Below are 16,471 nucleotides of genomic sequence, written 5' to 3' on the forward strand. Positions count from 1 at the left end.
AATATAGAAAAACTAAATAAGGAAAATACTTTTTTTAGTTTTTTTATAATATTCATTATCAATATGGTGTCACATAAATACTTACCTACTGCCAGGTAAAGTACAGTGGTACCTTGTAACTTGACGTCAACTCATCGGCATTTATTACAATAAGTCTATATAAAAACACTGAAATACAATTGAAAACAGTTAAAAATGAAAATACAGTAAAACCTGCACTTTAGCTTTACTTTATTGTTTCCTTACGCTTCTTAATGTGGAGATGCTCTTGGAATACCGTATTACAATTAGTAAAGGCACATTCTCACAGGCGGTGCACAAACGGTGAAAAAAGCAGAAAAGCACAAAAGCTATTTTGTCACTACTCATGTGAATGCGCCTTTACTGCATGGAGTATGGTATTAAGAAGCATAAGAAAACAAAGAAGTAAACTTAAGTGCAGGTTTTATTTTAATATTGATTTTTAACTCTTTTAAATTGTGTTTTAGTGTTTTATATTATATTTGTGTTATTTTCAGTGTATAAGTGTCCAAAACAACCCCATTATTTTACATTTGCCTAAAATATATGCATATGAAAACTTTGGAGGCTGAGGTCTTGAAAATTGTATTTTTATTTAATGCTTACAACTTGTATCAGTAATGCAAAGACCAATGCTGTAATAACAATAAACTAAATACACTGATTTACCTGTACATGTATGAATAACCTTGTTAAATTTGTCCTACTAATTTATCTATAGGAGGGTTCTCTTCCCAAGATTGCTCTTCCCAGCAGAGGACGTGACCCTTTACAAGAGTTGGACTCAGATCAGGAAAGTGTTCGTACATTGGGGTCGGAAACCAGACAAGGAAGGGTCAGAGTGCGGAGACATACTCTGCCACCCATTCTTCCTGAGCCTGACAGGTAAAGAAAACTAAAAGAAAGAATAATATGGTTTTCCAGATTTTGCTGTAGAAAAGTAAACTTTTTAGTTGCAATTAAATTCAGTGGGTGGTGCCAAAATGGCAATTTTTACTCAACTTGGTAAATTCTGCCATCAGAGCACCTCTGTATTAATCCACTATTTTTACATGGTTACAATGTAAACACTTTTCTCTTTCTGCAGTGACAGTAACCGTGTGTTCAAGAACAGCTTGCATGCAAAACAAATGAAAAATTATGTTGTGATGACTCCTCCGCCCATTCATATCAACGGACAGGGCAACCGAGAGGTGAGCATTTGTACATAATTTTCAAACCTCTGAGCTTAATGAATATTTGACAGCTGCTAAGAGTGGGTGGTGCACAGCAAAAGTATCCTTGGGAGCTGAATTCAATCCTGTCTCTGAGGAAATATTTTCGTGGGTTTCCTCTGGCTGCCCTTTGGATTGTCTTCTTTGAATTGCATGTGTGTGTGAATAAGTAAATGTGAGATTGTGTGTTGTCCTCCGATGGACTGTTGCCCTGTCCAGGTTGTATTCCTGCTATAAACCTTGTGTTTCTGACCAGGATACAGTGTTAGTCAAAGTGAATAATACCACAAATGACTGCGCCTTGTAGATTTAACGTTGTGATTGCTTTTCTTTCTGTAGTTGTTCCCGAGTGCACTAGAGGGAGCTCTGAGCTGCAGCCTGCTGAGCCATAGTGTTAGCAGCCACCTGGACTCCTCTCCAGAAAGCAGTGAACATGGAACTGAAGCTCCTCTCACACCTAAAGGTGAAGGCTCAATACAATTCTGATTTATTTATTAAATAGATATTACTGGATTTAAATCACTTGGCCGTTCACCTGGCTTGTAAACTACACTGTGCTGTACAAATACGTTACAAATAACATTTTTTGGACCCTTATAAGACTGGCATATGAAATAAAGTGAAATATAATCAAGTATACATTAGTAGTGTGATCTTTATTATTTGTCAATACTAATATTGAATACACATTGTGTTTAAAGTTTTTGCTGCCTTCTGTCTGCAGTCATAGGCTTTTACTGAATATCACCCTGTGAATAGAGAAAAAGCGTTTGTAGACTTGACTTGTAAAAAGCCTGCTGAACAGGTTTTAAATAGACACGCAGGTTGAACAGGTTAAAACAACTAAAAAGTTTAATCTCCAAAATAGACACATCTGAACTTGCCACCCACCACAGTTTGACTTTGACTGCGGAGATACAGTGAGTGCATGGATTAGTGTATTTAAGGCAAATATATATATATATACACGGCAGTACAGTGGGTAGAGAGAGTCCTTTCTTTGTGGAGTTTGCTTTTCTTTCTGTGTCCGTTTGGGTTTACAGTAATCCCTCCGCGTTCCAGAACCCCCCGCGAAAAGTGAAAATCCGCAAAGTAAAAACCATGTGTTTATATGGTTATTTTCATAACCCGATTCCATCGAGTTTAGCATTTAGCATCTTGTCATTAAAACCAATGGATTGAGGTAGCACAGCATGCTAACATGTCAATATAACATCTCCCTTTAGGTACCGATTACGGTTACATTTCCTGACAAGCCCGAACTTGCAAATAAAAACACTCGGTACAAGTTTATACAAGTTAAAAATCAGTAATATTTTATTTACGTTTGAAAAGAACTCCATTCGTTTGTCCGCACCGTCAGCCATGTTTATTCTTCTGTAAGAGAAGAGCGCCCGACCCGCAATGAATTCTGGGATTGCCTTGATCACTAAGGCAGGGCTGAGTGGCCACATGAACAACGATTGGCCTGTTGTTCAAATAGGGGTGGGGTATTAAGCCGGATAGGGACTCCTCATAACTGATGCACTGTGACCTCTGCTGGCTGATTGATGGCACCTGCACAGAGACGGGGAAAGAGTGCGGATCAGGGTGTGTCTCTCCGTACACAAGACTGATTCACATGTATGCACTCTAGTGTGGGTGACAAAATGCATATGGCTGCTGCCCACGTGTCAGAGGGGGCATGGGTTAGCTTCATTCTCCTCAAATCAGAGCGGGGTTTGGCATTAGTGGAGAGGAATCATGCAATCGGGCAATTGGACACGCTAAAAAGTCGGGAGAAAAAGGGGAGAAAATGCATAAACAAAATATATATATATATATATAAAATCAGAACCATCGTGGCCCTGACCAGAATAAAGCAGTGGGAAAACAGACAATGAATATGAATGAATATATATATAAAATATAATATAAAAAACATATATACTGCTGTACCATGCTGCAAAATTAGCACTTAACCAATGCTTCTATAAATGGATAAATCAGACTGTTTTCTCATGTGAATAGCATGGAACGTTGATAAAACTGTGATCTTAGAACATAAAGCTGTTAGAAATGGACACCGACACTCAGGATAGTCTGCGTCGTTCCTCAAGGTCTCCAGAGGTGGACGAAGTTACAGTCGGGAATTGGACATTTGGAGATTTTAAGAAAAAGGGAAAATGCTAAATGAATTAATTAATTAATGAATGTATGCATGCAGCGTTTGAAAGGTTTTGTTTAATGAGATAGGGATGCAAAGTTTGCTTTTACCTGTTACAACCTTCTGTTTACTACCTGTTCCATTGTTTGATGGACAGCTAAAACCTGCTATTGTTCTGATAAACCATGGCAATACTCCAGGCTAAATAAAGTGTGTCTTCTTGTAGCACTTTTAATGTAGAATTTTATGGAAATTCTTTATTAAAATCTATTTATTATTTAGTACAGTCAATAAATGTTCATAGATCTTTGTTTGTTGACTTATCTCTTCACTCTTTTCCCTTTCAGAGAGGCAGAAGATTCTAAAAGGAGTGCATAGCATTGCTGTGAAGGCAGCACGTCGCCGCTCTAAAGTGCTGGAGACAGATGCCCTGCGTGTCCCCCCTCCCCCTTTGCCCTTGGACCTAAAGAAAAACAAGAACAGTCTGTGTTTGACTGAGACACCAACAAAAGGACCCATGTTGCGTCGCGGCCGGCAGCCAAGCCCCGAGCTCCGCCATGCCACTTCTGATGACAATTTGTCAAGTAGTACAGGTGAGGGGCCTGTACCAAACAGCACATGGACACGACCCAGGTACCGGCAAGCCATGTCCAAAAACACCGGTCCACGGGAACCAGACTTTGAGGCTCGCAGACGTAAAAGGAGATCTCGTTCCTTCGAGGTCACTGGACAAGCTGTGAGTCATTAATTCATTTTAATTGGCTTAAATGAATTTTCCAATTTAGGCCCTGGTAGGAATCTGAATCTAAATCTTGATTTGATTTTATATGATTGTAAGGAAATGATTGATTAAATTATCTATTTTGTGCTCTCCAGCTAACCCAGGGGAAGAACACCAGCCAGCGGCTCCGACCCCTTGATAGCACTTCTGACCACCATTTACATGTTAATGGTCAACCACCTGTACCCCTTCTACGTCCTCAGCCTAGAGCTATGGTTCAGCTTGGCAAAGCCAGACCTTCCAACAATAACCACCAAACAGGTCACACTTGATTAAGTTTATGTTTTATTACATACCTGGTCTTTCAACTACTCATGTCCTAAAACTTTTGTTGTTTATCACGTTGTAACACTAGGACCCAACTTTTGGTCAAGTCACAGGCTCTTCTTTAGCTAATATGGATATGGGGCAACAAACAAAACAGAGTTTGACACCATTGCCTTATAATGGCACACTATTTGGCCAAAAATAAGTGGACACCTTACCATAAGCTTAGCTGTTATTCCAGTCTGAATCTGGAAAATGTGCAGTAATAATAATACGTTGGAGCTGCCCCTTCTTCCCATTTGCATCTACAACATACTCTACTTCTCTGTGTCTGTAGGGATTTGTGTCCATTTACTCAGAACAACATTTGTAACCTCAGCTGTTAATGTTGAATGAAAAGGCCCGGCTCACATAGATGCTTAGTGGGGCTGAGTTCAGGGCAAGCTATTAGAGTTCCTTCCACACCAAACTTGTAATCTCACGGTTGGACTACTGCAACTCCCTCCTGGCAGGTGCTCTTATGTCCACTATTAAACCCCTGCAGCTCATTCAAAATGCAGCTGCTCGCCTGGTTTTTAACCAACCTAAACGCTGCCACATCACCCCACTTCTGCGTTTTCTTCACTGGCTTCCTGTAGCTGCACGCATTCAGTTTAAAACACTGATGCTCGCCTACAAAGCCAAAAATGGATCAGCACCAAGCTACCGGTGAGGTCTAATCAAACCCCGCTCTGTACCACGCAACCTCCGAGCCACCAGTCTCGCTCGACTTGATCCTCCACCCAGGCTAAAGGAAGACAAGCATCAAGGCTCTTCTCTGTTCTAGCACCCAAGTGGTGGAATGAACTTCCTCTGTCTGTCCGAACATCTGAGTATCTTGCTGTCTTTAAAAAACGATGAAAAACCCACCTTTTTACTAAACACTTAAGCTGACTTGTACTTATTTACTAGCATTTTTTCCATTTCCAAAAAAAACCAAAAAAAACCACACTGGTTCTAACAGGTTTCAGCAGATTTGTGTTCTTCGACTGTTGTTTACTTAAACTAGAGTAATGAAATGTTTACTATGGAAGCACTTCTGTAAGTCGCTCTGGATAAGAGCATCTGCTAAATGCAGAAAATGTAAATGTAAAATGTAAACACACCATGTCTTTATGGACCTCACTTTGTGCACAGGGGCACAATCATGCTGGAACAGGAAATGGCCTTGCTTAAACTGTTGCCACCATGTCGAAAGCATATAATATTTTATGTAATAGATTTTATATTATTATATTATTATATATTATACATATTATTATATTATCTTCCCATTTGCATCTATAACATACTTCACTTCTCTGTGTCTGTAGGGATTTGTGTCCATTTACTCAGAACAACATTTGTAACCTCAGCTGTTGATGTTGAATGAAAAGGCCCGGCTCACATAGATGTTTAGTGGGGCTGAGTTCAGGGCAAGCTATTAGAGTTCCTTTCACACCAAACACACCATGTCTTTATGGACCTCACTTTGTGCACTGGGGCACAATCATGCTGGAACAGGAAATGGCCTTGCTTAAACTGTTGCCACCATGTCGGAAGCATATAATATTTTATGTAATAGATTTTATATTCCTGTTTGCAAAAACACATGAGCTTAACACCTTTAACACCAAGCATATCATATTTGCTACTTGAGTTTTAGAGACCTCTACATCATCAGTATTGTTTTCCTGAAAAAAAGTTCATTAGAACGTCCCAATACTTTTCATTATATAGTGTACATGATTTATTTATTTATAAGGTGCTACCCACCGAGCCACCATGCCACCACTATAGTGTATATAAATGTGCATAGTCTGACCAGTGAACAAAATGGTTGATCCATATAAGCCAAAATTCTCCAAAATAGGCAGGTGGGAGCAGAGCCTAACAGAAACAAATGATTAATGGCGCATGATTAATACCTAACAATAATGACTTAATAACAGCTGTTTGTAACAGCTTTTTATGTTGGATGACTATATTAAATTGTTAGAAAATCACATTTTTTGCTGGGATTACACACTCAAGTCCTTAGTAAATGAGAGCCTTGTCTGTTTATTGTTAGGTTGCAAAGTGAATGTAAGTGTATAAATGCCATGTATTTAATACAAATCAAAAAAATTGTGTGCAGATGTACTTAATACAATAATCAGAATAATTATAAATACCTGGAAATGTGTATTAAAATTGATAAAATATTGCTAAAATCTTATTTGTGGTTGTACTTTAATGGTTTCATGTAGGCTAAATGTACTGTGCGATTTACTAATCTGAATACAGCACATATTAATGTAAATGTATTGCATCTTTTTTTCAAACCTAACAGGATCCACAGTGGATGCTTCCTTGATCAACCTTCCTTCCCACCTTAACAATGTTAAGCATGGTGCCCAAAGCCGGCAGCCTCAGCCTCTTCTCTACATTACCAGCACAGGAGCCGGGGGTCATCGCACTCGCAAACACTGAGGACTTACACTATCAATAGCAGCACTGCACTGTGAACAATCCTTAACAGTACCCAACACCAGCACTAACTGATTCCAGAGACTGAGCTTCTAGCTGGGATAAATGCACATTTTTTTTATCCTCTAACTGGCCAAGCTGTACGTACTCACGTGTCTACTACCAGCCATGATGGAAATCTCACTTGAGCCTTGTGCTGTGTACAGAGGGACTGGGCTAATAATCCAGCATGTTGCCTCTCCTGCAATTCATTGTGTGCTTAAAGATTTTTTTAACACAGCGCACATATGTGTGTTTTATTATTTGCAAATTGAATGAACGTCATTATAATGTTCATTGTAATGGATTTAGAAAATGTGAAACTACAACAGTTTAACCAAGACAAAAAAACAAAAATGTTTGTTTAGGCTTAGCATTCTTGACAGAGGGGTAATTCCTGCTTCTAATACTTTTGGTTTAATGTGTGATCAGGCCTTATGGCATGTGTATTATGTGATTTTTAGGAAATCCTAAACAAGCACCTTGAAACTTATTTCAGTATACTTAAACTGAATGTTCATCTCTTTTTACGACCGCAGGGACAAGCGTAATTCAGTTGCAACCAAAAGGGAACAGTATATTTCACATTCTGGCCCTGAAGTGTTAACTCAGACAGAGGAAATTATGATATGTATGCTTACTGTCAAAACCTCTGATTAATACACTAAGTTTTGTAATGAAAAATACCACACCATGCATTTTTTCATAAGCTGCTACGTTACCAGCATTTTTCAGATATGTAATGTGTCCGTTAGACAGATGTGAAGTTAGCACCCGATGCTATGAAAAATAAATTAAATCATTTCTGTTCACTTGTGCTGGTTGGTGCCATGAAAATGATACATTTACATTAATCATCAATGTAACCAGCACAAATGAAACTACTTATGTGCCGTTTGGATGTTTATGAGATGTTTGGTAATAATATTTGGAATTAAGGTAAAACACGCTAGCACACCAGAGCTGACATTTTCAACTCGTTGGTTTGAAAGCTCTGCCATCTGGCAGGCTGGGCGCCTACACGAACAACAATTGGCTTGTTTTTCACAGGGTGGTAGCCGGACGACCTCATAACTGATGCAATTACGACCTCTGCTGGATGATTGATGATGCCTGCACAGAGTCAAGGGATAATGCGTTGATCATGGTGTGACTTTCCGTACACAAAACTGATCCGCATATGTATTCAGCTCGTGAAGGTGAAAAGATGCAGTCAGCTACTGCGCACATGTCGGAGGGGGCGTGTGTCAGTCTCTGCTCTCCTCAGTCAGGAGTGGAGATCAGCATAAGTAGAGAGGAAGTGTAACACAATCGGGTAATTGGAAATGACTAGATTGGGAAAAATGCAAAAAAAAATAACAGGAATTAATTCTTTTAAATTTACAAGAATAATACATTCTATGGCACATGCCGTTCTTTTTCTGATTACATGGATGCTGACTTCATGGAGGTGTCTGCTAGGGGTATAACAACACATTTTACTGTATTCCTGCACATTTTACCACAATCCTGCAACTCGGAGGATGTTAATTAACCTGCCTTTTCATTCACATTCTTGTGTATTTTTTGTCATATACAGTATATCACAAAAGTGAGTACACCCCTCACATTTCTGCAAATATTTTATTATATCTTTTCATGGGACAACACTATAGAAATAAAACTTGGATATAACTTAGAGTAGTCAGTGTACAACTTGTATAGCAGTGTAGATTTACTGTCTTCTGAAAATAACTCAACACACAGCCATTAATGTCTAAATGGCTGGCAACATAAGTGAGTACACCCCACAGTGAACATGTCCAAATTGTGCCCAAAGTGTCAATATTTTGTGTGACCACCATTATTATCCAGCACTGCCTTAACCCTCCTGGGCATGGAATTCACCAGAGCTGCACAGGTTGCTACTGGAATCCATGATGACATCACGGAGCTGGTGGATGTTAGACACCTTGAACTCCTCCACCTTCCACTTGAGGATGCGCCACAGGTGCTCAATTGGGTTTAGTCCATCACCTTTACCTTCAGCTTCCTCAGCAAGGCAGTTGTCATCTTGGAGGTTGTGTTTGGGGTCGTTATCCTGTTGGAAAACTGCCATGAGGCCCAGTTTTCGAAGGGAGGGGATCATGCTCTGTTTCAGAATGTCACAGTACATGTTGGAATTCATGTTTCCCTCAATGAACTGCAGCTCCCCAGTGCCAGCAACACTCATGCAGCCCAAGACCATGATGCTACCACCACCATGCTTGACTGTAGGCAAGATACAGTTGTCTTGGTACTTCTCACCAGGGCGCTGCCACACATGCTGGACACCATCTGAGCCAAACAAGTTTATCTTGGTCTCGTCAGACCACAGGGCATTCCAGTAATCCATGTTCTTGGACTGCTTGTCTTCAGCAAACTGTTTGCGGGCTTTCTTGTGCGTCAGCTTCCTTCTGGGATGACGACCATGCAGACCGAGTTGATGCAGTGTGCGGCGTATGGTCTGAGCACTGACAGGCTGACCTCCCACGTCTTCAACCTCTGAGTGGAACCTGTCCTGGAAAACCGCTGTATGACCTTGGCCACCATGCTGTAGCTCAGTTTCAGGGTGTTAGCAATCTTCTTATAGCCCAGGCCATCTTTGTGGAGAGCAACAATTCTATTTCTCACATCCTCAGAGAGTTCTTTGCCATGAGGTGCCATGTTGAATATCCAGTGGCCAGTATGAGAGAATTGTACCCAAAACACCAAATTTAACAGCCCTGCTCCCCATTTACACCTGGGACCTTGACACATGACACCAGGGAGGGACAACGACACATTTGGGCACAATTTGGACATGTTCACTGTGGGGTGTACTCACTTATGTTGCCAGCCATTTAGACATTAATGGCTGTGTGTTGAGTTATTTTCAGAAGACAGTAAATCTACACTGCTATACAAGTTGTACACTGACTACTCTAAGTTATATCCAAGTTTCATGTCTATAGTGTTGTCCCATGAAAAGATATAATGAAATATTTGCAGAAATGTGAGGGGTGTACTCACTTTTGTGATACACTGTATATACTCTTTTTTGTACTCCTAATTTTGTACATTTTTTATTTCTATCCAAATAAAATTTATTGTGAAATGGCTGTTAAGTGCTGTTCTTACAGTTTGTAAGACTGTTGTACACATTGTACAACAATGTGGACATGGGAGAATATATCAATATATCAAAACAAAAATAATGAATGCGAGGATTGAATCCAGGGTAGTGTCCTGCTATGAAGAATTTTGTGCTGGGCGCCAACTGGCTGTGGTGATTTCTGCCTTTTGCCCAACTAATTGGACCCATCACAACCCTGAGCAGGAAAAAGGGTTGGTAAAGGACAATGAATTAATGAATGAATGGTGAATGAATAAATGCTTTTTTTTTTTTCCTCCCCTTTTTCTCCCACTTTAGCTCATTCAATTTTTGCCCGTCAATCATCCTCTCACTAATGCTGGTTCCTGCTCCTGATTGGGGAGGACGAGGCTGCTCCACGCCCCCTCCGACACGTGCACAGCAATCAAACATCTTATCACCTACACTTGACGAGTGCAGTGCAGTACAGCGCTGTGTACGGAGAGCCACACCCTCTACCGCACTCCTTTCCCATCTCCGTGCAGGCGCCACCAACCAGCCAGCAGAGGTTGTAATCGCACTAGTCTGAGAGAGAGTCCCCATCCGGCTTAATCCCGCCCCTATCTGAACAACAGGCCAATCGTTGTTCATGTGGCCGCTCAGCCTCAGCCGGCAGGCAGAGCCGAAATTCGATACGATGCATTCGAGATCTAAGCTCTGGTGAACAGCGTGTGTTTTTACCGCTGCGCCACCTGAGCGGCCTATAAATGCTTATTTTTAATATTCCTTTTTTGTACTGTTTTTAGTTTATAAATTGGATAATTGAGACATTAGTATTATAGTAAAGAGGCAAGTAGTACTGGTGCTACACAGCTCGAGGGTTTGTGTAGAGTTTGGCCTGTCCACTTTTTCATGTAGATTTCCTTGGATTTTCTAGTCTAAATTGCTCATGTGACTGTGTGCTACCCTGCAAAGTATTTGCCACTTTTGTGATGTATTCCTGCCCTGCACTGTGTTCTTGGAAATGGCTCCAGAACTGACTATATCAGGGTATAGCCTGGTAAAGGGTAAGATGAATGTTTATTTTAGAAGAATATCTTTCCTTAATGTTTCAGTTTTTAAATTGTATTATTGAGAAAATAGCTGTATTGTGATGCAGCAGGTAGTATAGGTGCTGTAGAGCTTCTGGGTTGTTTGTGTAGAGTTTGGCATGTTCTTCCACTGTCCGTGTAAGTCTTTTTTGGGCTCTCTGAGAATGACTGTGAATGACTAAAATTTTCAATTCGTGTACTTATTTTAGGTTTTAATAAGGAATCCAGAAAAGGGTGGCAGGTAGTACTGGTGATGCACAGCTCCAGGGTTCTTGGTTTGATTCCCGCCCCCGTTAACAGTCCGACGCTGCATGTATCAGCATGTTTATGTGAGGGGGTGTGAATCAGTTAACGTCTGCTGTGCTCAAATAGATCGGAATCTATGAAAGCTCTTCGACCCTTAGCAGAACAAAGCGGTTTCTGAAAAAGGAGCTATACGTGAAAAAAAATGAAATAAGCAAAAGTTGTGGAATCGATTCGATTTTTAAATCTGAACTGGAATCGAATCCAAACTGTCAGGATTCGAACAGCACGACTGAACATATGTGCCCACTGGGAGTGTTGAAAACAGAAGCGCCCTCTGATTGGTCAGTTTCGCGGGCCCTTTTGGCTCGGTGCAAGGTGAAGAGTAAGCGCATTTGCGTTCTAAGCGTTGTTGGATGTCTGACTGCGTATTTATTTTGTTTTTACTGAAGAGAACAATGTGCTGCGGTTAGAGCTTTTGCACTGCGCCTGGAAGAAACGCGTTCAAGAAGAAAGACATGCCTTATGTACTTCATACGTAAGTGTGTTTGGTGTGAGTGACGGTTGAACGCAGGGCGTTCGTGTTTGTCACTAGGTTAGCTTAGCTACTGTGCTGAGGACTAATAGGTTTGCTAGCATTACAGCTGATTTACATGATACGTTTACTCGCTAGCCAGTTTTAGACATGCATTGTATTGTGTATATCTACATATAATATACATATATAGATACATAGACATGGAACTACATACATATATATATATATATATATATATATATATATATATATATATAAAAAAAAATGTATATGTATGTATTTATGTGTCTATATGTGTGTATATACATATACACGCAAGTAAAAATAGCAATAAATTAGCAATGGATATTTTTTTACTAATATAAATATACTGTCTAATGTAATACCCAAATTGCATTCAGTCATTTGCAGTGTACCTGACAGAAACTGCCTGGTTATTTTTGACTTCCGTGTTTTACCACAGCTTCATACCTGCGGTTTTGAAAGTTTCCACGTCATAACCACATATAGATCAATATGGTAAAATGAGTTTACTATTTAATATTTGTTTGACACTCATCATTCTAGTCTCGTAGAAATAACGCATAAAACTTACTCAGCTTACAATCTAATCAAACGAAATGCATTCTGAAGATGCTAAATCCATTATTACATCTATTTATTTAAATAGTAATATATTTAAAGTTTATTTAAATGTATTTAAGGTATTTTTTATTCTCTAATTGTGTAAACGTCAGTACTATTTATAGCTCACAATCAGTCATGTGCAATGTAATACAGGAACTTCTATTGTATGTCAAACAAGTTTTATAGTGTGTATGGAAGTTGGTTTGACGTAAATACATTTACATTACATTTTCAGCATTTAGTAGACGCTTTTATCCAAAGCGACTTACAGTACAGTATACAATCTGAGCAATTGAGGGTTAAGGGGCTTGCTCAGGGGCCCAACAGCAGCAACCTGGCAGTGGTGAGGCTTGAACCAGCAACCTTTTGATTACTAGTCCAGTACCCTAACCACTAGGCTACGACTTGCCTCAAATCAAATAAATTGATCGGTATGAGACTAATAGATTTAACTGCCTAATGAAACTTAAGGACAGATGATCGGTGTATTTAAAAGTTGGTTTGAAATCAATACATCAAATTATACAAGCCTTAATTAGATTTAGTTGCCTGCATAAATGGACTGCTAACATTATGAATTGGGCCCCTTTTTAGTTTTATGACCTGTTATGACCCCCTGTTAGTCTCCTAACTCGTCAGCAGCAGTGGTTTGTTTATTGTTTGTTTATTAGGATTTTAACATCATGTTTTACACTTTGGTTACATTCATGACAGGAACGGTAGTTACTCACTACACACAAGGTTTATCAGTTCACAAGGTTATATCAAACACAGTCTTGGACAGTTTAGTGTCTCCAATTCACCTCACTTGCATGGCTTTGGACTGTGGGAGGAAACCGGAGCACCCGGAGTAAACCCACGCAGACATGGGGAGAACATGCAAACTCCACACAGAAAGGGCCCGGACCGCCCCACCTGGGGATCAAACCCAGGACCTTCTTGCTGTGAGGCGACAGCTATTAGAGTTTCCACTGCTGCTGGGGCGGCACGGTGGCTAAGTGGGCACACTTAGCCACCGTGCCGCCCCAGCAGCAGTGGAAACTCTAATAGCTGTGGAGTTTTTCTTTAAATAAATTTGGCATACAATTGCAGTTGGGGCGTGTTGACCATTTTCAGCTCAGGAAGTATAGTTTTGAACTGTACAGTGCTTGTCAATTGTTCCTCAGTATTGATGTAACATTTTATAATTTGTTTTTCCTGATGCTGTTCTTACTGTTCGTATATGCTCACATGTATTTACTTACACTAGACATGATTTTTTTTTGTATGTATGTATCTAATTGTATGTATGCATTTCCCCCTTTTGTCCAAACTAGTCGTATCCAATTAACCAGCTGTATCTTTCTTCTGCTGCTGCAGCCCCTACCCTGAACAAGTAGGGTTGTACCTAACACATACCCCCTCCAACATGTGTAGTTGCCAACCGATTCTTTTCACCTGCTAGAGACTGGTTCACACAGAAAGCAATATCACGTATTGAGTCACGCACTGCCCTCCAATATTCATAATTTTTTGCAGGGGTCTTTAGCTTGTCAGTGAAGGCCTCAGTTGCAGCAGTAATGAGGAATTTCTTTGATCATCCTTCCTGACAGACATAGTCATTTGTGTCTGTGTATGTGCCTGGCTGGTCAATAGCACAGCTGAGATTTAAACATGGATGTAAGTGGTGGTGGGCTAGCACATTAGACCGCTGCTTCACTCAAGCACCCCTCATTCAGTAGTTTTTATTCTGGTTGGCTTTAGTTTTTTTTCATTGTCACTCAGATATACTGGGTGCAAGGCAGAAATACGCTTTTGATGAGGCGGGCATCTATCACATGGAGACACACTCATTACATTACATTAACTTACTCATAACTAGTGGCCTGCACCTTGTGCATGTTTTTTGGCACGTAAAAGGATCACAGGTAAAAAAAAAATCTACAAAGTTCATTTGTTACAATTAATTTTTATTTCCTAACCTTATCTGAAAATACAGTAAAATCTTAATGTTGTAACTTATTCATTTATAATAGCCTAATAATAATTTACTATATATAATAATGTATAATATTCTGTTATGAATGTCAGAGGTATGATTTGCTACAGCACTTCACAGACCAATGTATGAAATAATCTAATTTTCCATTACACTTACTATATGTGTGCATGTTGTACAGGGGTTGGACAAAATAACTGAAACACCTGTCATTTTAGTGTGGGAGGTTTCATGGCTAAATTGGACCAGTCTGGTGGCCAATCTTCATTAATTGCACATTGCACCAGTAAGAGCAGAGTGTGAAGGTTCAATTAGCAGGGTAAGAGCACAGTTTTGCTCAAAATATTGCAATGCACACAACATTATGGGTGACATACCAGAGTTCAAAAGAGGACAAATTGTTGGTGCACGTCTTGCTGGCGCATCTGTGACCAAGACAGCAAGTCTTTGTGATGTATCAAGAGCCACGGTATCCAGGGTAATGTCAGCATATCACCAAGAAGGACAAACCACATCCAACAGGATTAACTGTGGACGCAAGAGGAAGCTGTCTGAAAGGGATGTTCGGGTGCTAACCCGGATTGTATCCAAAAAACATAAAACCACGGCTGCCCAAATCACGGCAGAATTAAATGTGCACCTCAACTCTCCTGTTTCCACCAGAACTGTCCGTCGGGAGCTCCACAGGGTCAATATACACGGCCGGGCTGCTATAGCCAAACCTTTGATCACTCGTGCCAATGCCAAACGTCGGTTTCAATGGTGCAAGGAGCACAAATCTTGGGCTGTGGACAATGTGAAACATGTATTGTTCTCTGATGAGTCCACCTTTACTGTTTTCCCCACATCCGGGAGAGTTACGGTGTGGAGAAGCCCCAAAGAAGCGTACCACCCAGACTGTTGCATGCCCAGAGTGAAGCATGGGGGTGGATCAGTGATGGTTTGGGCTGCCATATCATGGCATTCCCTTGGCCCAATACTTGTGCTAGATGGGCGCGTCACTGCCAAGGACTACCGAACCATTCTGGAGGACCATGTGCATCCAATGGCGGTGCCGTGTATCAGGATGACAATGCACCAATACACACAGCAAGACTGGTGAAAGATTGGTTTGATGAACATAAAAGTGAAGTTGAACATCTCCCATGGCCTGCACAGTCACCAGATCTAAATATTATTGAGCCACTTTGGGGTGTTTTGGAGAAGCGAGTCAGGAAACGTTTTCCTCCTCCAGCATCACGTAGTGACCTGGCCACTATCCTGCAAGAAGAATGGCTTAAAATCCCTCTGACCACTGTGCAGGACTTGTATATGTCATTTCCAAGACGAACTGACGCTGTATTGGCCGCAAAAGGAGGCCCTACACCATACTAATAAATTATTGTGGTCTAAAACCAGGTGTTTCAGTTATTTTGTCCAACCCCTGTATGTGCACAATCACTACCTGCTGTCCATGTGTAGCTCAATGGAATTTGTCAGCCCCCTCCACCTTTCCTCAATGGAAAGCAACCGCATGTGCTGCCCACATTATCATGGCACTATTATGGTCATATTACTGCTATAACCATAGGTGGGTGGATACTGAATGGCTAACAGAGTTTGCATAACAAAAGATGAGCTACAGCCATTACTTGTAAACAATTTCACCAGGGCTGTAAACCATTCTGAGCCCAGAGGTGACAGTGGCATGATAATGTATTAGTAGTTTTTCTGGTTCTGTGAAGTAGGCCTAGATTACAATTCACTTAGTGACCGGTAATAAAAACACTAACTTTGTTGGCATGTATTGTAGGGGTACAGTTAAACTAAATTATTGAAAGCTGTTTTCTTCCAGTATGCAATGGTTGTTATCTAAATCATCAAAATCCTTGATTGATTACAGAGGATATTTTTTTATTTTTTTACTTTTCTTGTACATGGAGTTATTATGGCCACTAAAAGTATGTAG

At 40.3% G+C, this 16,471-nt stretch overlaps 2 protein-coding genes across 2 annotated transcripts in view; both read left to right on the forward strand.

The window, feature by feature from the left end:
- kif19 (kinesin family member 19) overlaps positions 1-7,193 on the forward strand; it is a 64,967-nt gene extending 57,774 nt beyond the window's left edge. The window contains exons 15-20 of the mRNA XM_063003677.1: positions 743-906; positions 1,109-1,214; positions 1,575-1,698; positions 3,729-4,117; positions 4,258-4,423; positions 6,780-7,193. Coding sequence (XP_062859747.1) covers positions 743-906; positions 1,109-1,214; positions 1,575-1,698; positions 3,729-4,117; positions 4,258-4,423; positions 6,780-6,919 — 1,089 coding nt within the window. The 3' untranslated portion in view covers positions 6,920-7,193. The remainder of the gene's footprint in view (positions 1-742; positions 907-1,108; positions 1,215-1,574; positions 1,699-3,728; positions 4,118-4,257; positions 4,424-6,779) is intronic.
- Positions 7,194-11,793: 4,600 nt separating this feature from the next.
- The window catches only part of abca5 (ATP-binding cassette, sub-family A (ABC1), member 5), a 33,131-nt gene continuing 28,453 nt past the window's right edge, over positions 11,794-16,471 (forward strand). Inside the window, exon 1 of the mRNA XM_063002941.1 lies at positions 11,794-11,918. Coding sequence (XP_062859011.1) covers positions 11,906-11,918 — 13 coding nt within the window. The 5' untranslated portion in view covers positions 11,794-11,905. The remainder of the gene's footprint in view (positions 11,919-16,471) is intronic.

This window comes from Trichomycterus rosablanca, chromosome 10, assembly GCF_030014385.1.
Source record: "Trichomycterus rosablanca isolate fTriRos1 chromosome 10, fTriRos1.hap1, whole genome shotgun sequence".
NCBI lineage: Eukaryota > Metazoa > Chordata > Actinopteri > Siluriformes > Trichomycteridae > Trichomycterus > Trichomycterus rosablanca.